The sequence below is a fragment of the Rutidosis leptorrhynchoides genome, chromosome 1 (assembly GCF_046630445.1).
Source record: "Rutidosis leptorrhynchoides isolate AG116_Rl617_1_P2 chromosome 1, CSIRO_AGI_Rlap_v1, whole genome shotgun sequence".
In the NCBI taxonomy this organism is placed as follows: domain Eukaryota; kingdom Viridiplantae; phylum Streptophyta; class Magnoliopsida; order Asterales; family Asteraceae; genus Rutidosis; species Rutidosis leptorrhynchoides.
This window is the reverse complement of record NC_092333.1, coordinates 57414093-57442048: the sequence shown is the minus strand read 5'-3', so window position 1 is coordinate 57442048 and position 27956 is coordinate 57414093. Positions and strand designations below refer to the sequence as shown.

At 31.8% G+C, this 27956-nt stretch overlaps 3 protein-coding genes across 4 annotated transcripts; 2 read left to right on the top strand and 1 right to left on the bottom strand.

Moving 5' to 3' along the window:
- Positions 1-12487: 12487 nt before the first annotated feature.
- LOC139860084 (E3 ubiquitin-protein ligase At1g63170-like) lies at positions 12488-16008 on the top strand. 2 transcript variants are annotated; one of them, XM_071848864.1, is made up of 5 exons: positions 12488-12703; positions 13694-14440; positions 14711-14836; positions 14970-15255; positions 15647-16008. In XM_071848864.1, exons 2-5 carry the CDS (start codon positions 13836-13838, stop codon positions 15848-15850), a joined length of 1221 nt encoding a protein of 406 aa, XP_071704965.1. In that variant the 5' UTR covers positions 12488-12703; positions 13694-13835; the 3' UTR covers positions 15851-16008. The 2 variants fall into 2 exon arrangements, with proteins under 2 accessions (XP_071704965.1, XP_071704960.1); XM_071848859.1 differs by having other exon boundaries at positions 12490-12703; positions 13796-14440; positions 15647-16007.
- A 1166-nt stretch (positions 16009-17174) lies between these two features.
- Positions 17175-21320, top strand: LOC139860080 (psbP domain-containing protein 5, chloroplastic). Its single transcript, XM_071848854.1, has 11 exons — positions 17175-17267; positions 17362-17522; positions 17838-17946; positions 18033-18082; positions 18488-18555; positions 18647-18745; positions 19475-19534; positions 19653-19712; positions 19858-19912; positions 20257-20306; positions 21191-21320. The coding sequence occupies exons 1-11, from the start codon at positions 17200-17202 to the stop codon at positions 21287-21289; spliced, it is 879 nt and encodes a 292-aa protein (XP_071704955.1). The 5' UTR covers positions 17175-17199; the 3' UTR covers positions 21290-21320.
- Positions 21321-21568: 248 nt separating this feature from the next.
- Positions 21569-25574, bottom strand: LOC139860073 (branched-chain amino acid aminotransferase 2, chloroplastic-like). The gene is made up of 10 exons (XM_071848849.1): positions 25398-25574; positions 25044-25135; positions 24773-24950; positions 23506-23682; positions 23229-23360; positions 22686-22784; positions 22468-22584; positions 22258-22353; positions 21876-21988; positions 21569-21754 (listed from the first exon to the last, which is right to left on the bottom strand). The coding sequence occupies exons 1-10, from the start codon at positions 25527-25529 to the stop codon at positions 21637-21639; spliced, it is 1254 nt and encodes a 417-aa protein (XP_071704950.1). The 5' UTR covers positions 25530-25574; the 3' UTR covers positions 21569-21636.
- Between the last annotated feature and the right edge of the window lie 2382 nt (positions 25575-27956).

Sequence of the window (27956 nt, the reverse complement as noted above, 5' to 3'; positions counted from 1 at the left end):
ATATTATCATGATATTATCATGTATGAATATCTCTTAATATGATATATATACATTAAATGTATTTACAACGATAATCGTTACATATATGTCTCGTTTAAAAATCATTAAGTTAGTAGTCTTGTTTTGACATATGTAGTTCATTGTTAATATACTTAATGATATGTTTACTTATCATAGTATCATGTTAACTATATATATATTCATATATATGTCATCATATAGTTTTTACAAGTTTTAACGTTCGTGAATCACCGGTCAACTTGGGTGGTCAATTGTCTATATGAAACATATTTCAATTAATCAAGTCTTAACAAGTTTGATTGCTTAACATGTTGGAAACATTTAATCATGTAAATATCAATCTCAATTAATATATATAAACATGGAAAAGTTCGGGTCACTACACGATGTTCTTTTTCTCACTTTGGTGAGAAGCGAACATTACTAACCCGTAAGCATAGCATGCTTCTTTATGTTGCATGTTAGCCGCTTTTTCTAAATCATGAAGTCCTATATTCGGATACATTGAGTCAAAATAATTTCTTAACCCGTTGCATAAAATAGCATTTGGGTTCCCCGCAATATATGCGTCAAAGTAAACACATCGTAACTTATGGGTTTCCCAATGTGATATCCCTCATCTTTCAAACGAAAGTCTCTTATAAACCAAGACATTCTTGGAACGTTCTTCGAATGTCTTACAAACTGATTTCGCCGTAAATAGTTGTGCCGAAGAATTCTGACCGACTCTAGACAAGATTTCATCCAACATGTCTTCGGGTAGGTCTCTTAAAATATTGGGTTGTCTATCCATTTTGTGTTTTTATACTGTAAAATAGACAAGAGTTAGATTCATAAAAAAAAATACTTATTAATACAAGCAATTTTTACATATATAATAAAGCATAAGCACACTATATTACATATATTACACCACACGAATACAACTATCTTATTCCAACTCGCTCGTTTCTTCTTCTTCGGTTTTGGTTCGTTTTGCCAAGTTTCTAGGGTTATATGATGTTCCCCTAATACGAGCTGTTGTTTTCCACAACGGTTTAGAAAAACCTGGTGGTTTAGAGGTTCCCGGGTCATTGTTACAACTTAAGGGCTTCGGGGGTTGACGATACATATAAAGTTCATCGGGGTTGGAATTAGATTTCTCTATTTTTATGCCCTTTCCCTTATTATTTTCTTTTGCCTTTTTAAATTCAGTTGGGGTAATTTCTATAACATCATCGGAATTCTCGTCGGAATCTGATTCATCGGAGAATTGGTAATCCTCCCAATATTTTGCTTCCTTGGCGGAAACACCATTGACCATAATTAACCTTGGTCGGTTGGTTGAGGATTTTCTTTTACTTAACCGTTTTATTATTTCCCCCACCGGTTCTATTTCCTCCTCCGGTTCCTCCTCTTCCGGTTCTGATTCTTCTTCCGGTTCTGATTCTTCTTTCGGTTCTTCTTCGGGAACTTGTGAATCAGTCCAATATATATTCGACTCTTCGTTATTATTAGGTGAGTCAATGGGATTTGTGCTAGAGGTAGACATCTATCACACAATATCAAACATGTTAAGAGATTAATATATCACATAATATATACATGTTAATAATATATAGTTTCCAACAAAAATGTTAAGCAATCATTTTTAAAGAAAACACGGTCGAAGTCCAGACTCACTAATGCATCCTAACAAACTCGATAAGACACACTAATGCAAATTTTCTGGTTCTCTAAGACCAACGCTCGGATACCAACTGAAATGTCCCGTTCTTATTGATTAAAAACGTTCCATATTAATTGATTTCGTTGCGAGGTTTTGACCTCTATATGAGACATTTTTCAAAGACTGCATTCATTTTTAAAACAAACCATAACCTTTATTTCATAAATAAAGGTTTAAAAAGCTTTACGTAGATTATCAAATAATGATAATCTAAAATATCCTGTTTACACACGACCATTACATAATGGTTTACAATACAAATATGTTACATCAAAATCAGTTTCTTGAATGCAGTTTTTACACAATATCATATAAACATGGACTCCAAATCTTGTCCTTATTTTAGTATGCAACAGCGGAAGCTCTTAGTATTCACCTGAGAAAAAACATGCTTTAAACGTCAACAAAAATGTTGGTGAGTTATAGGTTTAACCTATATATATCAAATCGTAACAATAGACCACAAGATTTCATATTTCAATACACATCCCATACATAGAGATAAAAATCATTCATATGGTGAACACCTGGTAACTGACATTAACAAGATGCATATATAAGAATATCCCCATCATTCCGGGACACCCTTCGGATATGATATAAATTTCGAAGTACTAAAGCATCCGGTACTTTGGATGGGGTTTTTTAGGCCCAATAGATCTATCTTTAGGATTCGCGTCAATTAGGGTGTCTGTTCCTTAATTCTTAGATTACCAGACTTAATAAAAAGGGGCATATTCGATTTCGATAATTCAACCATAGAATGTAGTTTCACGTACTTGTGTCTATTTTGTAGATCATTTATAAAACTTGCATGTATTCTCATCCCAAAAATATTAGATTTTAAATCATTTATAAAACCTGCATGTATTCTCATCCCAAAAATATTAGAATTAACTAAACTATGTTCTAGTGATTACAAGTTTAAACCTTCGAATAAAATAGCTTTATATGTATGAATCGAATGATGTTATGAACATCATTACTACCTCAAGTTCCTTGGATAAACCTACTGAAAATGAGAAAAATAGATCTAGCTTCAAAGGATCCTTGGATGGCTTGAAAGTTCTTGAAGCAGAATCATGACACGAAAACAATTTCAAGTAAGATTTCCACTCGAAATAAGATTGTTATCGTTATAGAAATTGAATTAAAGTTTGAATATAATTATTACCTTGTATTAGAAAGATAACCTACTGTAAGTAACAAAGGTTTCTTGATCTTGGATGATTACTTGGAATGGATTTAGAAAACTTGGAAGTAAACTTGCAATCTTGGAAGTATTCTTGATTTTATGAAACTAGAACTTTTGGAATTTATGAAGAACACTTAGAACTTGAAGATAGAACTTGAGAGAGATCAATTAGATGAAGAAAATTGAAGAATAAAAGTGTTTGTAGGTGTTTTTGGTCATTGGTGTATGGATTAGATATAAAGGATATGTAATTTTATTTTCATGTAAATAAGTCATGAATGATTACTCATATTTTTGTAATTTTATGAGATACTTCATGCTAGTTGCCAAATGATGGTTCCCACATGTGTTAGGTGACTCACATGGGCTGCTAAGAGCTGATCATTGGAGTGTATATACCAATAGTACATACATCTAAAAGCTGTGTATTGTACGAGTACGAATACGGGTGCATACGAGTAGAATTGTTGATGAAACTGAACGAGGATGTAATTGTAAGCATTTTTGTTAAGTAGAAGTATTTTGATAAGTGTCTTGAAGTCTTTCAAAAGTGTATGAATACATATTAAAACACTACATGTATATACATTTTAACTGAGTCGTTAAGTCATCGTTAGTCGTTACATGTTAATGTTGTTTTGAAACCTTTAGGTTAACGATCTTGTTGAATGTTGTTAACCCATTATTTATTATAATAAATGAGATGTTAAATTGTTATATTATCGTGATATTATGATATATAATATATCTTAGTATGATATATATACAGTTAAATGTCGTTACAACGATAATCGTTACATATATGTCTCGTTTCGAAATCATTAAGTTAGTAGTCTTATTTTTACATATGTATTTCATTGTTAATACACTTAATAATATATTTACTTATCATTTAACATAATTAACCAAGTGTATAAATATCTTAATATGATTCATATGTACCTAGTAAGAAAAATGTTATAACGATAATCGTTATATATATCGTTTTCGAGTTTCTTAAATTAATAGTCTCATTTTTATGTATATAACTCATTGTTAAAATACCTAATGAGATACATACTTATAATAAAATCATGTTAACTATATATATAACCATATATATGTCATCGTATAGTTTTTACAAGTTTTAACGTTCGTGAATCACCGGTCAACTTGGGTGGTCAATTGTCTATATGAAACCTATTTCAATTAATCAAGTCTTAACAAGTTTGATTGCTTAACATGTTGGAAACACTTAATCATGTAAATAATAATTTCATTTAATATATATATAAACATGGAAAAGTTCGGGTCACTACACAGAAGAATCTGTTTACTTTTACTATTACATTGGGGTGATACTATTCTTAATTCTTCCGTGTCTCTATATTGCTATTCGTATTAATATTCACGGTTTGTAACCTCCGTTGTTATTATTGGGCTGTATATTTTCTCTTATATTTTGGAGCTCTTTGCCTTTTTATTATATTCCCGATCGCTAGTAAAGCAAGTAACGGTCCAGAATTCATAAGTATGGAACTTCGAATGAACTTAATGTTCTAAACAAGAAAGAACGTAATGGCACAATTTGATTTGTCAAATTACCTGAATCACTGAGAATAGAACTATCAAGAATATACTTTCTTGATATGTTCAGAAGTTAAGCAGAACGAAAGAGTTATGTAACATGGTACGTGATGATTATATTCGGTGAATCATCACATCCCATTAGAAACTCAGCATGACTTACTGTAATATAATTACGTTGATCAAGTGTCATTATATTATACTAACTCATGCATCAATTCCCAACATTACTTCAATAACATTCATATTTTAAGCTCGAAAGTTTACAGAATATAGAAACTAACAGTTTCTATATGATGTAATACTGATAGCACGAAGAGATTAGTGATTTCAGATAAGAATAATTATGAAAATATCTTCAGAAATATGGAGGATATTTATAATAAAATATACGATGATATCTTGGAATTTTTAATATCGAAGGATGGTGAAGAAAATTTGTCCGCAAGAGTTTGGAGTCAGAAGCAAGATATTCACTAAAGATTCCATCAGAAACAGAATCATCAGGGTTCTTTATGTACAAGTTTAGTCCTTGTGATTTGCTCAGAGTCTCCTTCATGGTTTGCTCAATCCGTTTTTCAGTACCAAACTTCCTTTTGAGCTTTTCCAACGTATCTTTCTTTTTTTTTATCAAACTTTTGACTGTTAAAATCATCCACAGTTTTTGTTGCTTCATTCAACTTTTCAAAATTCAGAGCATTAATTCGCAGACTGTGTGCTTTTCAGAATTTCAGAATGGAAGATCATAGTTCTAAGAGAATAATGTTATATGGATACATATAACTGTTGATGTGGAAACGTTGCGAGACTCACAATACATATTTGCTGATTTCCGGTAATTGGTATGGCAATTCTTGTTACAAGATGCGGATGAGTACATGATGAGACTTCAGTAGATAAATATAGTGATTTGTCGGAGAGATTTAAACCAAGGAGCGACGAAGTTGCTGGTACATCTGCTGGTAATATGGTGGAATATAAAAGATTTCCCGGTAACGATAAAAGAGTACGTATATATATCAAGGTTATAATAAGGTTGTTTATAACGAAAAGTCGAAGTTGACTTGTTGGAGCTGTGACAAAATTGACTAATTTGAAAAGAATTGAAATGTTATTTTCGGTAATAACAAGGCCAAAAGAGCTAGCACTATATGTGTTAAACGTTTACTCAGGTTCCGAGTGTTTTCAGGTACATAACTATATGCATAAATCTTTTCTTCCATAGATGAAGTGCGGTTGGTTCATCCTCTCGATTGAGGTGTTTTCAAGAATCATGAAAGGTTTGAACGCAGATTGAAATCGTCAGGATACAAATGAGGTTTAAGATGAAATCAAGTGGCAAACTTGAAGAAATGTTTAGTTTCATATGCTATAATCAATATTTTAATTCATTTTTAATTGTCCAATCTTGATAGTCCACAGTCGGTAGTCCACAGTCGGTAGTCCACAGTAACAGTCCAATAATTCATATATAGTTTAATATATAATATTCGAATTAATTAATATGTGTCGTGACCCGTATACGTCTCAGACTCGATCACAACTCAAAGTATATATATTATTGTAGAATCAACCTCAACCCTGTATAGCTAACTCCAGCATTACTGCATATAGAGTGTCTATGGTTATTCCAAATAATATATATAGATGCGTCGATATGATATGTCAAAACCTTGTATACGTGTCCCGATATTTAAAGTGCGTAAAATAAATAACAGAAATTAAATGACGATAAATAAAGTGCGTAAAGTAAATAACAGAAGTTAAATGACGATAAATAAAATTGCGATAATTAAATTGCGATAAATAAACTACGATAAATAAAATGTATTTAGTTAGCTAGGAACAGTTAGCTAGGAACAGTTAGCGTGGATTCTTAACAAAATTTTTCTCATAGTTAATTTGTTTGTTTCTAACAAATTTTATTTTGTCCAATGTTTTCTTCATTATGCCACTTGTTGGATTCTGATAGGTCAAAATCCAAATATAAAATTGAAGAAAAATGGTTATTTTGCTGTAAACGGATACGTATATATGTGGATGTAAATATGATAGTAAATGACTGTTGAATCAGATTCTAAGAATGTACAGTATAACATGTTAATATGAAAGTTAAATATTTCCTCGGGTAGTACCTACCCGTTAAAATATTTTCACCATTAACAGTTTGTACAAAAGAATTTTTAATTACAATCTTTATGAAAACATATATACATATATATTTTCTTCAGGTGCAATCATGGATTTAATGAGTTAATATGATATTAACTCATCTGATTTACCGTTAGAACAAGAATACATAATCTCTAAAACATTAGAGATTACATAATCGCCATGAAGAACGAAGATAATTGATGTAGAACGATACGTAGAACGATAATTATACTCGAGGTACAGAATGAGATGTTGAGGCATGGATTGTTGAAACTTGGGTTGTTGGTGGTACTGGTGCCATTAGTGCTGAGGCTGGTGACGTTACTGGTGTTGGTGATACTGCCGGTGCTTGCAAATTGTGTAACGTTCTCTCTAAAGTTAATACTCGAGCTCGAAGTTCTCTAACTTCTTCTACTAGCCCTGGTTGGTTATCAGTGTGAGGTAGAGGTCGGATATCTCTTCTATTTCCGTTAATGGTAGCCTCAAGACAAAAAATTCTTGCAAAAAGGGTATAAACGGTGTTGCGAACGGGTTCGCCAGTGAGCGGGTCAAGTACTCCAAGGTTAGGTAGTAGATTCGGTTCATGATATGGAGTACCTTCTTCCCTTCTCCATAGGGTGAGTATGTCGCGAACCCACCCCCATTTTCTCCAGTAATCACGGTAGTTGATTGGTTGGTGTACTCCTGTCACGCTGTCTTCGGAGTCAGAGGAACTTGGTCGATTCGTAGAGGCCATCTTACGCGATCTCAGGAAAGATTTTTGGTATGAAGAGTTTAGTGACAGCAATTGATAGTTGGATGGTATTCTCAATATATAATATGCATATATATATATAGTACCAAGATCCCTTAAATTACGGAGCAATTTACGGGAGATATCAGGCAAAATTTACCATAATAGATAAGCTAAGATATGAATTTGTCTATACACTATCTATGCAATAAAGGCAGTAGGACGTGTCTAGACTTAGAAATGATAAGCAGGTAATTTTCGACACGAAATGATAAGCAAAACTTTTGACATGCAGACACGGTCGAAGTCCAGACCCACTAATGCACCTAAACATCTATCAGTTAGACACACTAATGCAAGACCTGGTTCGCTAAGACCACCGCTCTGATACCAACTTTCATGACCCGTCCTAATCCATCAGGACGAATACATTACATTTGGTTACATCGCGAGGTATTGACCTTTATATGATACATTTTACAAACATTGCATTCATTTTTGAAAGACAAACTTTCATTTCATCTAAAGTTGACAGGCATGCATACCATTTCATAATATATCCAACTATAATTGACTTTAATAATAATTTTGATGAACTCGACGACTCGAATGCAACGTCTTTTGAAATATGTCATGAATGACTCCAAGTAATATCTCTAATACGAACAAATGCACAGCGGAAGATTTCATTCATACTTGAGAATAAACATGCTTTCAAGTGTCAATCAAAAGGTTAGTGAGTTCATTAGTTTATCATAAGCATTCATTTTCATCATTTTAATAGACCATAAGATTTCATATTTTCATAAACATCATTCTCATATCAGGCATTTCGCAAACTGCATAGAGATAAAAAAAATCATTCATATGGATTGAACACCTGGTAACCGACGTTAACTTAATGCACAGAATATTCCCAAAACAGAACCTCTCGTCTGTATAATAATCTCGAAGTACTAAAGCATTCGTACCCCGAATGGGACTTGTCAAGGTCCATAGATCTATCTTTAGGATTCGCGTCAATCAGGGGCCATTTCCCTAAATTCTTAGGTTACCAGACTTGAAGGGCGATATTCGATTTAATAATCCAACCATATAATGTAGTTTTTGATCACTTGTGTCTATTTCGTAAAACATTTATAAAAGCAGCGCATGTATTCTCAGTCTCAAAAATATATATTGCAAAAGCATTTAAAAAGGGAGCAAATGAAACTCACCTAATGTATTTTGTAGTAAAAATACATATGACTATATTGAACAACTGAACAATGCAGGGTTGGCCTCGGATTCACGAACCTATATCATTTGTATATATATATTAACACACATATTTGTAATTGAACAATATATATATATATATATATATATAATTTGTTATTAATAATATACTTGTTATATTATGTTATTTAGATATATTTGATATATTTAATTTATATGTTATATTTATTTATTTTGTATATATATTTAAAATGATAAATATTTATATATTTATTTGTATCAATATATCCTTATATATTATATGATCAGTATTATATTTAAAATCATTAGTTGGTTATATGTAAGTATTTATATAAATACTATTAATATGTTTGATATATTGTATATGAAATATTAATGTACTTTTAGTATATGTAAAGAGTATATTTTATGTACAAAATATTTATTTGTTAAAAAAATGATAGTTCTGATAACAATGATTTACTCATAATAATAATAATAATAATAATTTTATTGATAATGATAATACTAATAATAATAGTAATGATATTGTTTAAAATGCTACTTGGGTTTATAATAACAATAATACTAACAATTACAAAAATGATAAATTAGTAATCCTAATAATAATATTATTATTCATATTGGTGACTATAATCATAATACTAATAATAAATGGTAACTAATACTTTTATTAGTAATAATAATTATCATGTTAGTCCTAATAACAATTTCTAATAATAACAATGATAATTCTATAATTTTAATCATACTACTTTTAAATGATATTGATGAGGATAATAATAATAATAATAATGATGATAATTATAATACATTAACAATAACAATAACAATAATTTTAATCATAGTAATAATAGTAATATTTATAATACTAATTATAATGATAATTCCAATAATTATAATGATAATACTAATAGTACTAGTAATACATTTAACAATAATAATACTAGTAACATCATTAGTAACAATAATAATAATAATAATAATAATAATAATAATAATAATAATAATAATAATAATAATAATAATAATAATATGAAACTACCTTTAAAGGTTTAAAAAGGAATGGTAGACTGCCCAAGCCGGGACTCGAACCTCGACCACTCGCTCACCCGACAACACTCGTGACCATTGAGCCATAACTATTTTTCTGTTTAATAACCCATCTGGTAACTTTATAACCCATATGTGTTCTGTATCTTCTTCTTCCTTCTTCTTATATACAGTCGAACCATTCCCCTCATAACATAATCGTAATTTACAAAATTTATTTTTAAGACTTGGATTTGAATCATAATTAACTTATTGTGAATACTTTTAAAAGAAGAAAAAAAAAATTAAAAAAAACATATCACAGCTTGTTCTTGCCGTCGCTGCTTTAAAAAAAAATTAATTCGCTTTTGAATTTTAAGAACGTGATAGGCAAAGATTATATCACAAATTGTGTTTCAAATTACTTCTAAAAAACTTTCCCGATCACCAATTTAACCGGAAACACAACCACGAACCCAAGTTTCATGATTGAACTCGATGTTTGACTTTCTACAAAAATACTTTGACTCGACAATTTAATAATCAATATGATAAATTAAAGCTTGAAAATTTACGAAGAGCTTCACTAGGTGATTCCTGATAACTCTCCATTAATAGATTTTGGTGATTGATTAGAATTTGAGTTATGGATTATATGGTTGCGAAAAGAAGGAAAAAAAATAAAAAATAAATAAATCTGTTTCTGTGAGATTCTCTTCCTTATCACGATTAGTAGATGTTGGATATATAATATACAAGTGAGTAGTTGAAGTGATAACAATAATTTAGCAAAAATCATTTTATTGTGGTGATGGTAGTCGACAACTACTCACGAGCAGGGAAGAAAAAAAACAAAGAAAAGAAATAAAATGATATAGCAGATAGTTACAGCAGGTCGATTTGTTTTTATGTATCATAATTAATAATAAAAATTGATAAATACATTAATATTAATAATATTGTTAATATTAATAATAATAATAATACTAATAATATAACAATAATAATATCAATAATAATAATTGTATTAATAATATCTATATATAGTAATGATATCATAAAATTTATAATTTTAATAAGTTTACTAATAACACTCATAATAGAATGATAATAATAATATGTTTATTAATACTAATAATAATTCTTCTTTTAATAATATTGTTGATAATAATATTAATAATTTTGATAATATAATAACTTATATCAATTTTCATATTTCATATATATCTATATATTAAATATATAAAGAATCATAATAACATATTATGTATTAATATAAGGATTATAATTTAACTTGTAATAAGGCTTAATATATTAACCTTACATTTCATTAATTATGTATTAATTATTTTATATAATAATAACCTTATTTGAATATTTATATATTTTATATATATATATATATATATATATATATATATATATATATATATATATATATATATATATATATATATATATATATATATATATATATATATATATGTGTGTGTGTGTGTGTGTGTGTGTGTGTGTGTGTAGTCATACATCGGTTCGTGAATTGTCGGAAATAGTCAAAGGCGTAAATGAATCTATGTAAACAGTTCAAAATTTTGTGACTCAGCTTTACAGATTTTGCTTATCGTATCGAAATCAAATAAGATCCAAGTTTAAATTTTGTCGAAAATTCCCGGATCATCACACTGTTTTCTTAGCCAAATGGACACTTAATCAAAATGAGCATCCATGAGTTTGTTTTAACAGTTGACAGTGAAACTCCTGGTCTAACAGTTGACTCCATCAAACCAGTGAAACCCCTGTTCTAACAGTTGACATGACTAGCTGATGTATCTATGTAGAAGACGAAACTGCGTTATCTACCAAGAACTCTTTTGTGCAGTATATGAAGAAATTATGATCTGGGTTCAATCTTTTCTCATGTTGTAAGTTGTAACCATTCTGGAGCTATCTATGTAACCTTATATATATATGAAGAATTAACAACTTGCATCTAAAATAACTGGTTGATGTTATTATTTCTATTCTATTCTATGTATTTATTGACCCCTTTATTTTCTACCCACCTTTTGTTTTGCTGGAAGTACCCTTCAATCTTTTTTTTGTAACATTTTTTTTATCAAATACCTTTCTAAATTATTACTCTATCCCCATCACAATCTCACTTTTTTTAAAAAGCATTATTTTTGTATTTCTTATACTAAGTATACAAAAATAACATTTCAAACAATAAAGAACTTTAGTACAATCTTTTATTTATTGTTTACATCTTACCTCTCCTATAACCCACTTTTGCGAGATTGGATTTTGTTGTTATTATTGTTTTATTTATTGTCATTTCCTTTAAAAGGTGTTTCTAATCTTTGATAAACACATCTAAATCTATCTACTTCTACTTAATATTTATTTTATTAATATTCTCTTTGTTACATTTATAATTTTTTTTTTTAAAGGCATATTAAGAATTATATTATATTATAAAATATTAAATTTAATAACAAGCTGCTAGACGTACAACGGCCAACAAATCTATCTATCACAACCATTAAAACTCAATTCCACCCAATGTAGAAAATAGTTATTTGTTACGATCCTTTAATGGTAGGAACTGTAAGAAGTCTATTCAATGCAACTGAAGTAGAAATATAAGTTATTTGACATGATCAAAACAAAATTAAAAATTATTTGATGCTACTGATTAAAAAAAAAATTGTGATACCAATAAATAATACCATACCATTTTAAATGTTTCAATGAGAAATTAATTGCATCCAAAAATGTAACTTTTTCTAACGTGATTACTACTATAATTCGTTAAAAATAAAATAGTTTTTATATCAAAAATTGTACTCGTAGTAGCAAATTATATTCGGACATGTATAACCAAGTATCAAGATCAACGCAGGGTCAAAGCTGACGCAGCTGATTACATTACATATATCTATTGATACCAATCCGTATATCTATCGCCCTAACAAAATCAACAACAAACCTCACTTGAATCAATCAGATAGATTAATCGATCGATACTGAAATTCTGTGCTGATTTGATCACTGGTTAGTTTCTACACTGTTGCTAATTATTATGATCTTATTTTGAGTAATCAGTAATTTTTAGGGTTTATGATTATTTAATTTTAATTCTGACGATTGTTTTACTCACCTGACTGACACTGATGAGTAATTAGGTCTGATTAGTTCATTTATTTGTTTTGATTTTTTGTTCAAAGTGATATCTTGAATTTTATTATTTCTTTAATATTTCGTATTTGTAGTTGATTTGATAGTGGAATTTTAAATTAGTTGTGCGATTTATGCTCAATTTAGGTCAGTTTTATTGCACATTTTAGGATTTTTTTTTAATTTTTTTTTTCAATTTTACTATGCATCAATCAATTGTAAATACACCTGGTCTATCTCCAAGGTTTTGGCTAATTATAGTATTATACAAGTTGGTAGGCTTTATATAAATGCTTTATTTTCTTGTTTGTTGGTCTATTATTGTTTATATTTGTGTGTGATTAAGATGGTCCATTACACTATCTTCAAAGGGTTATCATATGTAATTAGAAAGAAACAGAAAACCTCTTCTAGGATAATATTTTACTGTATGCAATAACAAATTTAAAGGCTGAGTAAGCCAACTTTGTGTCTTTAAGGAGACAGAATCAATGATTGGTGTTTCATTTCATTCTTCTATTAGTGACTTTAAGGTATTTTGAAGCTGTAAGCAATGGCCCTAACGAAAGCTTATTTAAGTAATGAAAATACATTACATATGAAATACGAAATTGGTGTGTATTTGAGAGGTAAAAGTTCCCTTAAATAATTTACTAATAATGGGATGCAGATCAACTGATCAAGCTTACTAAAGCTTATCTCATCATCCCTATTTGTAGAGCTATTTGTAATAGATTATATAAATACAAACTATAAATATATAATACATCTACTATGTTATTGTAGTCAATTGCCATATCTCATTAGTAAGTTCTGTAACTATTGTTACCATACATGGGTCTACCAAAACAATATACATCTTTGCAGGCTGATGTTACTTTGAGTTTGATATTTGATTTTGAATAAGTGATCTGCACTTTTTATGAGTCTGATTGTGTAAGATTGACAAATGCGATTTGATATTGCCAGCCCATGTGTTGTCCACTTTGTGATTTGTTGGAGGATATAGATGGGAGTTTCTGCATTGGGGCTACAGCGTAAAATCCAAACAAGCAAGGTGCCTCTACTAATGGAATCAGAGCACGTAATTGATATAACAAATGGCAATGAAGCTTCCTCATCCAGGTCAACCCTTGCTAGACCAGTCAATGGGTCAAACTCAAGTCACAATGAAGCTCCATCTTCAAGTAATGCGCAAAATTCTGTCTCTATTTCTACTAATAATGGAACAAATTCAAGAAATTCGTCAGTTTCTAGAAGGGGAAATGGGAATGGCAGACGTAGGAGCCCATTGAATTCCGGATATTGGATATCTGTTGAATTAGTCATTACAGTGAGCCAAATTATAGCAGCAATTGTTGTTTTGTCTTTATCAAGACATGAACATCCTCATGCTCCATTATTCACATGGGTTATTGGTTATGCTTCTGGATGTGTTATAACACTTCCTCTTCTTTTTTGGCGTTTCCATAATCGCAATTCTTCAAATCAAGAACCGTCTGCTCATGTGAGCTCTTTTGCTTCATCTTCGAATGTAAGGATCTCAGAAGGGGAATCTCGCAACACTGTTGGTTCATTAACAAGACGTCTGACACTCAGATCACTGAGTGCAAGGTAAAATTTTTATTATAACTGCGACTTTGATTAATCTTCTTTTGCTGTATTCATGTGATTTTAAAATGCACCTTTGTTTTATGAAAAACACTTGGTCATATTAAATTTTACTTTGGGCGAATGGAGCATTGCTTATAAGGATATCGACCATGCGAGAAGAACAACTATATTTCAGTCAAAATTTGGGATATAGTAACTATAGAAATATGCTTAAATGAGACAACTTACACAACTGATATAAGGAAAAAAAAAAAAATTTTTGTTTTGCAGAGTTAAGGAACTAATTGAATACTTCAAAATGGGATTGGATTGCTTCTTTGCAGTCTGGTTTGTGGTTGGAAATGTGTGGATTTTTGGAGGCCATTCTTCATCTTCTGATGCTCCAAACTTGTACAGGTACCAAACAATGCATGAGATATAATCTGAATAGGCCCATCAATAAGTGGGTCAAAATTGCCACCTCTACATCCGATTTCTTTTACTTATCTTATATCATTGATGTTACATATAATTTTGGTTAACGTTTCAGGTTATGTATAGTGTTTCTTACGTTTAGTTGTATCGGATACGCAATGCCATTCATTTTGTGCACCACAATCTGCTGTTGTCTTCCTTGTATAATTTCAGTCCTGGGCTTTAGAGAAGATCTTGCACAAAATAGAGGAGCTACTACAGAGTCTATTAATCTTTTGCCTACATACAAGTTTAAGAAAAATAAACACATCGATGATAAAGAAACCAACTCGGCTGCTTGTGAAGGTGGGATTGTAGCTGCAGAAACGGAAAAAGAGCGTGTCATATCAGGAGAAGACGCAGTTAGTTCTTAGTTTCATTCATGCTTCTCCATATATTATTAGACTTGACAAAATGGACTGGTGGGGCGGGCTGGAGTCAAAAGGGTTTGGGCCATCCACAAACTAATCTAATAAATTTCTCCTCTATTTATAACTAGTTCATCTGTTTTCCTTTTTTTTTTTTTTTTTTTTTTTTAACAAACTTTTAGACATAAAATACGTGATTATTTTTACTGGAAATAAAATCTGTTGTGGCATGTCACGTCAGATGCCACGTGCCTTTCAGATTTGAGAATGGTTAAGGGGTAACCTGTTAAGGGTTAAACTAGTAATACAAATGCATTAAAACACACTTATTGCAGGTTAAGTGTATTAAAAGTAGTAAATTCAGCCCTTTTTGTTTACTCAACAGGTCTGTTGCATATGCTTGGCTAAGTACGCAAACGATGATGAACTCAGGGAACTGCCTTGTGCTCATTTCTTTCATACGGAATGTGTTGACAAGTGGTTGAAGATCAATGCTTCATGCCCACTTTGTAAGATTGAAGTCGGTGAGACCATTTTGAGTTCACTTACAGAAGTAACTGCCAATCTGAGACGTAGCACTGTTTATTAGTTCTACCAATGCTTTTGATGTCTTTGTATGTTAATGTTAATATATGCAAATCTGCCTAATGGAATGTTGTTTAATAAGTGAATACGTGCTCAAAAAGTTAGATACTTATTGTTATCGTTTTTTTATTCGGCTCTCTACTTATTATTTTCCTAAAAAAGTATCTTACGGTTTCGCTTGTTTGATATTTTAAACTGTTTGTGTTTGACATTATAATGAGGAGTGTAACTAGCAGAAGTGGCAAGTCAGCAATGGTCAAATGGTAGAATGTATAACAGGTAACTTTGTATAACTGTAAATGTTGTTTGTTTTACTCTAGACATCATTACGAGTTTACGACTTACGAGTATATTGAGACATAAGATAAGCACGCAGACTTGAGTATATGGTTCTTGCTATTACAAACAAAACATAATACAAAATCTCAGAATTTTCTAAGTATCTGAATATATGTAATATGTTCGAGTAAACCACATCTTAATACACTCATTATAAGCAAAATTAAATATTGCTCATCCTGAGCAACATCAAATATCGGGGACTCGTGAAAACAATTAGCACATTTAAAAAGAATGAAAAGTTTTTACTAGTTGAAAACACTTCTAAAAAAATCGTTCATATTTAAGTTGAACAATTATTAACACATCTTCTATTTTCATTGTTCATTACCTTTAAATGAATTTTTTTTTTTTTTTGTCAATTTTCGTTTTTCACTCGAGTAAAAAAAAAAAATAATGTTTTTTTCGACGAAAATATTAATATATATATAAAGATCAAAAAGATCCGGTCGAACATACAAACGACAATGATTGAAATTGTAAGGGCTCGCTCTTATCGTCCTACACACAGTAAATCATGTATTATAAATACCCCATCAAACAACATGTATTATAAATACCCCAACATGTTGTGATAAAGATGGATTACAAACTTTTCTATAATATTGTGCCACCTATTCCTAATTGCAATCATGTACAGTAAATCATGTATTATAAATACCCCATCAAATGTAATCATGTAACACATATAGAATATATTTTCATATATCACCATTCTTTTACTCTCTCTTATTTTAAGTTTATTAGTAGCCTATAGTTAAGAACAAACCCACTAAAGGTAGTTATAAGCCTAATGAATTATAACACGAACCAAACCACTAAAGGTAGTTATAAGTCTACTGAATTATAACAATTATGGATATCCTAGAACACATTAAAATAAGAATTATTGTTGTCCGGGGTGTTAAACGTAAAAGATCAAACTAAGAGGACTGATAAAGCTATATTAGTTTTCTATTCAATCTTTTTTCTTTTCTTTAATCACAAATTTTGATAAAGTGAAGTGGATGAGCTATGGAAACTGTCCTCTCTCCCTCTCATTCTCGCGCCATATCCAACCGTCCCAGCTTTTCTCTATTCAGGTTCTTTATTTATTTATATATCTTTCTGAGTATTACTGTATGCCATTGAGCTCTGTATAATAAAACAGTATTTGTGTGTCTGTTTGTTGTTCAGGGAGCAAAGTAAGATAAGTTCATTAAACCAAAAGATATGCAAAAAAACTGTAGTTTGTTGTTGTGAATCTTCAGAATCCAAATCACCAAATGGGTTTTTCAGAAGGGATATGATTCTATCTGGGTTTGCTGCTTCAGTTGCTACAGTTTTCCCGGTTCAAGGTAAAATATCCAATCAAATAATTTGACTCGTAATATATAACTTATATATGGAATTGTTGTTTTAAATGTTCATAGTTCAAAAAAGGTAAAGCCTGCACATATGGTTTCATGTTGTACCACATTGTCATGGATACATAGTCGGTGTTGACCAAGTTATCACCAATCAGTGGGAGGGATAGTAAAGAATTGATCCTTTGTGTGCCTTTTTGGTTTTATGTAGTAGTAGGACAACAAAAAATCATGGTAATGAAGGGGTAATTTTATTTTTTTAATAATTAAGAACATTTCATCATCATGTGTTTTTGTAATTTTCAGGATCAAGTGCAGATGAAGAAATAAAAATGGATCAAGTAGTTGATGATCTAAATGCTTATTCATATCTGATACCATTGGAAATGCCTTCCAAGAAATTTTCCTTTAAATGGTTTGCATCTCATCTTAATACCGTGTTATTTGATTATTATTTGAATTTTGAAGTGTAGGTATCTGATAATTTACATCGATCTCTAGGGTCGAGTCAAGAAAACCCGAACGCTATTCATCTGCAGCACCTCTGTCTCGTAAGTTTGTAGCTTTATTTTTCAAAAATGAAACCATGAAAGTAAAGGTGGCAAAATGGACGGGCTAAGTTGGGTAATGGGTCAAAACAAGTGAATATTTACAGGTTTCATTCAAATGGTTAACTGGAAACAGTTCTGTGTCCCACTTTTTCTTTAATTATTTAGTGTGTCAAATATGATACAACAATCATATTATGACAATGGTAATATAATCCTATGAATAAAAAATTTCAGGAGGTTATGTGCCTTAATGGGTCGCTCAGTAACAATATTTACATAACCCGAATCGACCCATTCATAAGTAATGGGTCGATCACCTCTACAACCTACAAGATAGTTTTATACATATGTGTAAATATTAAGTAACAAATTCATAGAGAATTATACTTGTTATGTATGATACAGCTAATGCAAGGCTACGAATTGTGTCTGAACGTGTCGATTTTATTGACAACCTCATCTTATCTGTAACGGTAAGGATACCAGATTTGACTCTTTAAAAGTCAACTTAATAAGTTCATCTATTGAATTATTCTTATAGGATTTTCTGTATCATGTATTCAGATAGGTCCCCCCAATCCAATCTTTTTAAAATCGCCAGATAAGACTACATGGAATGCAAAAGACGTTGCTGATTCTGTTTTATCCGACAAGTCTGCTTTGGTAATTCACTAATTATCCTCAAACTAATGATGGTGGTAATTAAGACCCATTCACTTATGAGTGGGTCAATGCAGATTGCTTTATCTCTAGCAGCTCAAATGGGTAGCTAGTGGTCCAGTGGTTCACCCCTTTACACTTGTGTATTGGGATGGGGGTGGGGAGGTCTCAAGTTCGAGTCCATCCCCTTAAAAATATCCGTGGGATTTATTTCGTGAAAGCTGGATTGGCCCGGGGAGGTTTTACTGACCCGTATTTAGGACCTAGGTCCATCCCGCCTGCCCCTCGGGATGGTTTAAGGTTCGGATCCTTGTAATCGGGTTTCCCTCGAAAGCGCGAGCGTGCATGGAAAATGAGAGTATTCGATGCCAACAACTTGCCTTTCCAAAAAAAAAGGAAATGGGTCAAGATTCGCCCAAATTGTACAGTTAATGCATAGATCTCCTGCATTATACTAACCACAGAATAAGATTATTACCAAAATAACATTATGGAAAAGCTTGTGTTCGGGTTATTCTAACCCAACCCGATTAGTAACTAAAACCTTCTGTCTTTGACCACAAACCAATCGTTCCAACCCACTCATTTGACCACCGTCATTAATGTTAGCAGTTCTGCCTAAATGATGTTATACTGTTTGGTACAACCCGTTTTAACCTTTAAGTGAAACCTTTTTATGATTGACGATAAAATCACAAACATTTATAACAATCAGTGTTTGATTTTGGACAGAGAGTTACCACGACTCAACGCATGGCAGAAAGTTCAGTCCTCGATGCTCACACTTCAGATGTTAGTTCTCAAATATTTCATATCGAGCTAATTTAGTTTTGAAGATAATGATCTATGATAACTTGCTTATAAACCTATATCTACTCATTTTGTGCTTTAATTTTGTTTGGTACCTTAGATTGACGGGGAGCCATATTGGTACTATGAATACCTGGTTCGCAAATCACCTACAAAAACTGTAAGTTTTTAGTTTAACCCAATTGGCCATTTGACACTGTAGAGACAAAACATCAAATCAAGCTTTTATATTATGTATATGGCTAGAATTTCCACCTCTATTTTGTAAAAATGTTAACGGGTGTTCATTGATATCTAAAATGTAGGTGCAAGATTCAAACATCTTCCGGCATTATCTTGCTGCATCCGTCGAACGCGATGGTCTGATCCTATTTCTTTTTTTCTTTTAGCTAGAGACGGTTTTTTCAATACCTAGACGAATCTTTGAGTAACTTCAAGGGTTACTACTTATGTGACCAGAGGCTAAAAGCCCCTTTGTAATCATCATAACATAGTTTTTTATTTTATTTTATTGGAAAGTGATTATTTTTAAAAAAAATTCTCATCCTTAATTTTGATTTGGAGCAAGAAATCTGCAAAATGGTAACCAAAAGTTACATAAAATAACTAAAATTTTATCTTTTTTTTTTTTTTAATTGGAAACTGATTATTTCACAACTCCCTTTTTAACACTTTTGTTAATACATTGACGTTATTGTTTGTAGGATTTTTGTACTCGTTGAACGCTTCAACTCTCAACAAGCAATGGGACATGGTAACTCTCTCAACCAACCCTACTCCACCTTATTGTGAATTGTATATACATATCAATCGATGATAATATATGGCGTTATAATCTTTGTGGTTAGCCATATATTATAACAAAGGTGGTTGGTTATTTAAATCCCCCAAAATTATATATATATTGTTAGTTGGCCACCTGGTCGGGTCTTGCATTGGCAAAATGGGTAGGTTAAAAACAAGTTCAGGTCAGAAAGGCTATTTCTTTGATACGGGTGGGGTCGACCCACCATCGTTCTTTTTGTTTTCTCGTATTTTATGAATAGTTAATGTATAAAATATGATCAAAACGCCATATTGTTAAAAAATTAATCTGTTGTTCCGATAACACGATTTAAGAGGTCTTGAAGAAAAATGATACATATACCTACTTAGATAGACCTAGCAGGCCTAAAATTGTGAGACTTTCATGTGTCAAGTTTAACTAAGATTTGGAGAGTTAACTGTATCACCCAATGGATGTATTAAGCCTACTTTTAGGTCCATCTAAGTAGGCATATATGGCATTACTCGGCTTTAAGCATTAGAATTATGTATAACCTAAATCAACCATTATTTATGTGAAATGGGTCGGGTCAGACTTGTCACCTTTGACTAGGCCATTCCTAGATACACCCTTTTATGCGACATTTTGGGGTTAGGCATGTCATTAGGATTTAGGCGTATCTTTGAGGTTTCAAAAGTCTTATAGCGTCAACGAAAACTTTGGTTGTGGATCCTTGAGTGGGTGTGCGGTAGGAGCAGTTTGTTTGTTTAAACAAATTCTATTCATTTGGTGTATCAGGTGGTGTTATAGTGGCTTTAACCAATTTTATTTTGTTAGGGTTCTAACTTGAATTTGTTAATTGTTTGAAACAGATGGGACCTGTACTGGAAAAAACTGTAGCTTCTTTTAGGCTTCTCCCTCCAACTGCAAACTACGTTCCACCTGGCAAGGATCCATGGAGATTCTGGTGATCAATGAGTCATCATCTTTTTTTTTTCTTTTGTGAAATTTTTGTTGCGTATTTAAGGCTCTCTTGAAACTGTATAGACTAGGATTTTGTAGCAATAATGAGTATATTACATTAGATTCTTTGATTCACATCGACTCTTAGCTGAAAAACTACAGAACACTTTCGATTCAATTACTTTTGATTAAGTCCAAATGTATAGAATTCTTTTTGCTACATTGGGTTCAATTGGCCCTGACCCATATCATACAAGGTGAAGGTACACAGTTTTACGATACTACATTAGGTTCATACTACACCCGATATTTAATTACAAAAGGTGACAGACGCCATATAAAGAAGCATAAGAAGCTACTTGAGTTCAACAGTCCAACCCATTTTGTCCTCAGCCAGGCCCATTTGTAGACGGGTCAACCCAGCATAGAGTTGTCGGGACACGAGTCCTACACCACCACTTCCATAGGCCACTCTGCACACATAAAAACCACGAAAAAACAATAAAAAGTTACCACTAATAAATCTTAAAAAATTACCTCTATTAACTACTAGTCGCTTAATCAGTTAATCTTGATATGAATAAAAGGCTTTACCTTTTGCCTTGATAAGTTATGCTACCCACAGGGGATACAACCACCGCAGTTCCAGTACAAAATACTTCATCACCATCAAGTAACTCGTCAACTGTTACTGGTTTCTCAAAAACCTGTATCCGGAAACACATCAAGGAGAGTACAAACATATACCCATTTTGACCCCAAACCACCATACCCAATTTTCCACCTTTACACGTAATTTATTGGATAGATGTTGCCGTTAGTTTGCTATTTGCTAAAGGGTATTTTAGGCATTTTCTAAATCGGCTAAACCACACATTGGACAGTGAAAGTAGTTTTATGAAGCATATGCGCAATCGTCTCTTCATTTTCAATTATATGCAACATGTTTAGAAACTGGGAGCAAAAAATCAAGTACCTTGAATCCTTGATCACGAGCCACATCAATGATACTCTTTCGTGTGATCCCCGGTAGGATAGTCCCTTTTATGTCAGGAGTGGATATAGTTTTGCCCTATATCACATTTTAAAAAATATTTATTATTAATACGAAATTTATTGAATCAACACATAAATATCGAGACCATGAAGGGAAAACATCAGGGCCAGTTACAAATTTTGGAAATACCTTTACAACAAAAATATTGCAAGACGAAACCTCTTCCAAGTACTTCTTGTGCACACTATCAAGATACAAAACATCAGAATAGCCTTTAGCTTTTGCTGCACCTTGTGCCTTCAGGACCTACAATTTTTATGAATAAAACATCAAACACTACTCAATATTAAAACATTAATTAATTAGTATAATTATTTTCGTCTAATGTATACGGAGTATAAGCTTACCGCGGCGTAGTTTCCTATCGTTTTTACCCCTCCGGTACCTCCAGGTGTTGCCCGATGCATTTCCGTCTCAACTAATAAATTTATTGGTGACAAACCTTCCTGGTATTAATAAATAAACAGGACAGAAAGATCATTAAATATTTAAAGAAACTCAACGAGTAATGTATATCTATACGGGTTTATTGTTTCAAAGTATGGAACTTTACACGTTCTACTATTATTGTATGTGGTGGATTTTGAAAATTTCTGTGAGTAATTAAGATCCAAAAAATGTATAATGTATATTTAATTGTTTTTGGCTGTTTTTTGTTATGTAAAAAACGTTTTTTGAAAGTTCTATACATACAATGGTAAGTTAAATGCATACAATAACATTTTTTTTTTTTTATCTTAAATACATCCAATAGAAAATTTTCAAAAATCACACCATACATAGTAAAAGAAGTGTAAAGTCCGATACATTTTGATATGATAAACCCTATAAAATATGCACACCTAATGAAAATTTATACGTATTTTTACATGGAACTAAAAAAAACATACCTTGAAATAGTTACCAACAGGAGAAACATAAATTAGAAAAGTATATTCTGGTGCCGGTGCAAGACCAAGTACACTTCCACTACCCATAAGAAGCGGTCTTATATACAGCGAGCCTTTGCCGGGAGGAGGTAACTAAAAATCAGCCATAAAAAGTACATATTTCTTATGCAATATTTTTTTATGCGAAGTACTTATATGTATGTAGGTATGTATGTGTGTGTATGTATATATATGTGTGTGTGCGTGTGTGTATGTATGTATATATATAGTGTATTACCCATCTTTTATTTGCCAATACAGTTGCCTTAACAGCTTGCAGAAACTGGTCAACGGAAGGAGCCGGCATACACATCCGTTCTGCTCCTGATATCATCCGTTTAGCATTTTCCTCGGGACGAAACAATAAAATGCTACCATCATCCTTCAGATATGCTTTCAGACCTTCGAACAATCCCTTTGCAATTTCAAAAGTATATACTTATAATTTAGTTACAACAGTAGTAGATTAAGGTAAGAAAATAGAAAGACACCACACGAAACAACCTTTCTTTGTACATCTGACATAGAAACTCAATCAACAGATAATACTAAAAAAAAAAAAAATCAAGAAAAACATCTGTAAAAATGACGATGAAACTGCAATCAGTTGATTGATTACAATACAAAGTTATGTCTCTTAACCCTAAAATTATCGTAAAAGACAAGATAAAATGATATGTAGTATCAAACTCCAATTTGAAATATTGCAGGAAAAGAAAGTTCAAAACATAGTTTTGCCCTATTTTACAAAATGAAATCCACAAAACAATGGTAACATGCAAAGTTGAGAGGTCCAGTGGCGGAGGCAGAAAAATTTTTCACCGGGGGCGAAATTTTTTGGGGCAAAATATGGAGATTTGGGGACAAAATATAGAGATTTTTGGGCAAAATTTGGAGGTTTTGGGCCAAAATTTGGATGTTTTTGGGCAAAATATGAACGTTTTGGGGCAAAATATGGAGGTTTTGGGGCAAATAAAGAAATCCACCGGGGGCAAAATCAAAAAATCCAAAATTTTTGCACTAAAAATTGCAAATATCCCCCCCCCCCCCCCCCCCCCCCCAACTCTTCCCCTTAATATTATCGCCCCTTGGTCCGTACATCCCACTCCAAGGACATTATGTGGATGCAATATTGGGCATATGGCTACCCGCTAAGAAAGTGTCCACCCGATTTTATTTTAAATTGATGAAATATATAACATAGTCATATACATAATAAGTACAAGGAGATAGTTTCCATTGAACAGCCAAAACTTAAAGATTTGATGATGAGAGAGCTCAACAAGTGGAAATGAATAATTTATTGTATGTGCCACTATTCATTAATAATCTAAATGCTTATTTCGAAATTAATTCTACGTATTGTTTACGAGGGCACATTAAAGAAAACGATCTTCTTCCACAATATATTAGTGCTTTAGAGTATACGCATAAAAGCAATATATACATGTTTGTTCTTATTTGGCTCCAAAATATAAAGGATGTATGAAGTTTTAAGTACTAACTTGGCCGTAATTTAGGACTCCAGCAGATGGATGGATTTCGATGTTTCCAAAAGGTACTAATTCCCCTTTAGTAAAACTTTCACCTAAAGAACATTTCATGATGTACATATAATCCGTATTCACTAGCCCGAATCCAAGATTGTCCCAATCAAGGTCAATTGACTCAGTTGATACACTCCTATATTATGATTAAAATAACATTAAGCTCTCAGATATTGCATCAAGATATAAACATAGTGTGTTCGGAAAAATCAATTAAATATAAATTTACCTGATTGAAGAATCCACTCCAACTCCAACAGCATGTGCATTTCTAATTCCATTAGTATTCAACAAATTAAAACGCAATCGATTTCGAATCAGCTGCCCAAATTCAAAAATTAACAAAAAAAAAAATAAAGTTAAATACAGCATGTTAATTTCATCACACATATATAGAAATAGATGTGTGTGTGTGTGTGTGTGTGTGTGTGTGTGTTCAATTATCAGAAACTTAACTACAAAAACTATCGATGATCAGAACGATAAAAATGAATATTTAAACAGATAGACCGATAAGAATTTATAATTATGTAATGATTGATAAATATAAATAATTAAATTTAAATGTAAAAAATGGAAATACTTTGTTGTTGGGAGGGATAAAGAAGATAGGAGTTGAGAAATATGTAGTTGACCGGGAGAAAAGACCGCCATTGGTGGTGTGACTCCGGCCGGCGAACGCGGCGGTTTTTGAGAGCACGGCGGCGGTGTCCATTATGTATTGTGTGCAATTGTTTAATTAGTCGCTGTATATTTTGACTCATGCACTTTGCCCGCTACTAATAATGACAATTTGTTTGTGATATATTAATCCAATCGGTAAAAAATTCTAAAGTTTTGTGCTGAGTTTAAGATTACATTAACTAAAACATAGATTAGTTGCTATATGTTGACACCTAATTCCACATGGCGGATTATAAGTATCATATAACTTCTTAGTGTAATTGGGTAGATTGTCGATTGATGTTTTACCCTCTGAACGGATCCATGTAGACCTGGATCACTATCTGAATCTATGGGTGGCTTAATCAATCTTACGAAACCAAAATGACTATAACCCATCTAGCGCTTTGCGACTAAATTTTCAAATTCTAGAGTGAAAAATTATTGTATAAAAGAGCAAATGTGTTCTCTACCACAAGCCCAAATGTCTGAGAAGTGATGGCTCAGTTTTCCCATTTATAAGCATAGGAGCTCCTGGGTAATCAGAGGCACGTGTTACATTATGACTGATTGATTTGTGGGAAAACGTGTAACAGACCTCGAGATTTACGCTGACGTGGTGCGTGCTATCCACACTCTTTATGTTTAAATATTTAGGACTTACGCTCCGTATAGCGCCTTCAAGGCTTACGCAAAACGCTGAGCTGCCTGACTTGTAATTTATTACCAGTATGGTATTGTTAGAGGAAAACATTGAACGGCTTATGAATAAATAATTGTTTCTGATGATATTTTTATACCTTTTAAGAGCTTATTGATACAAAAATGATATTTTGTATGCAAAATATGGTGCACCACTAAGTTCCACAGTTTGATGTTTTTTGAAATGTCCCGTTCTTATTGATTAAAAACGTTCCATATTAATTGATTTCGTTGCGAGGTTTTGACCTCTATATGAGACGTTTTTCAAAGACTGCATTCATTTTAAAACAAACCATAACCTTTATTTCATCAATAAAGGTTTAAAAAGCTTTACGTAGATTATCAAATGATGATAATCTAAAATATCCTGTTTACACACGACCATTACATAATGGTTTACAATACAAATATGTTACAACAAAATAAGTTTCTTGAATGCAGTTTTTACACAATATCATACAAGCATGGACTCCAAATCTCGTCCTTATTTAAGTATGCGACAGCGGAAGCTCTTAATAATCACCTGAGAATAAACATGCTTAAAACGTCAACAAAAATGTTGGTGAGTTATAGGTTTAACCTATATATATCAAATCATAATAATAGACCACAAGATTTCATATTTCAATACACATCCCATACATAGAGATAAAAATCATTCATATGGTGAACACCTGGTAACCGACATTAACAAGATGCATATATAAGAATATCCCCATCATTCCGGGACACCCTTCGGATATGATATAAATTTCGAAGTACTAAAGCATCCGGTACTTTGGATGGGGTTAGTTAAGCCCAATAGATCTATCTTTAGGATTCGCGTCAATTAGGGTGTCTGTTCCCTAATTCTTAGATTACCAGACTTAATAAAAAGGGGCATATTCGATTTCGATAATTCAACCATAGAATGTAGTTTCACGTACTTGTGTCTATTTTGTAAATCATTTATAAAACCTGCATGTATTTTCATCCCAAAAATATTAGATTTTAAAAGTGGGACTATAACTCACTTTCACAGATTTTTACTTCGTCGGGAAATAAGACTTGGCCACTGGTTGATTCACGAACCTATAACAATATATACATATATATCAAAGTATGTTCAAAATATATTTACAACACTTTTAATATATTTTGATGTTTTAAGTTTATTAAGTCAGCTGTCCTCGTTAGTAACCTACAACTAGTTGTCTACAGTTAGATGTACAGAAATAAATCGATAAATATTATCTTGAATCAATCCACGACCCAGTGTATACGTATCTCAGTATTGATCACAACTCAAACTATATATATTTTGGAATCAACCTCAACCCAGTATAGCTAACTCCAACATTCACATATAGAGTGTCTATGGTTGTTCCGAAATATATATAGATGTGTCGACATGATAGGTCGAAACATTGTATACGTGTCTATGGTATCTCAAGATTACATAATATACAATACAAGTTGATTAAGTTATGGTTGGAATAGATTTGTTACCAATTTTCACGTAGCTAAAATGAGAAAAATTATCCAATCTTGTTTTACCCATAACTTCTTCATTTTAAATCCGTTTTGAGTGAATCAAATTGCTATGGTTTCATATTGAACTCTATTTTATGAATCTAAACAGAAAAAGTATAGGTTTATAGTCGGAAAAATAAGTTACAAGTCGTTTTTTCAAAGGTAGTCATTTCAGTCGAAAGAACGACGTCTAGATGACCATTTTAGAAAACATACTTCCACTTTGAGTTTAACCATAATTTTTGGATATAGTTTCATGTTCATA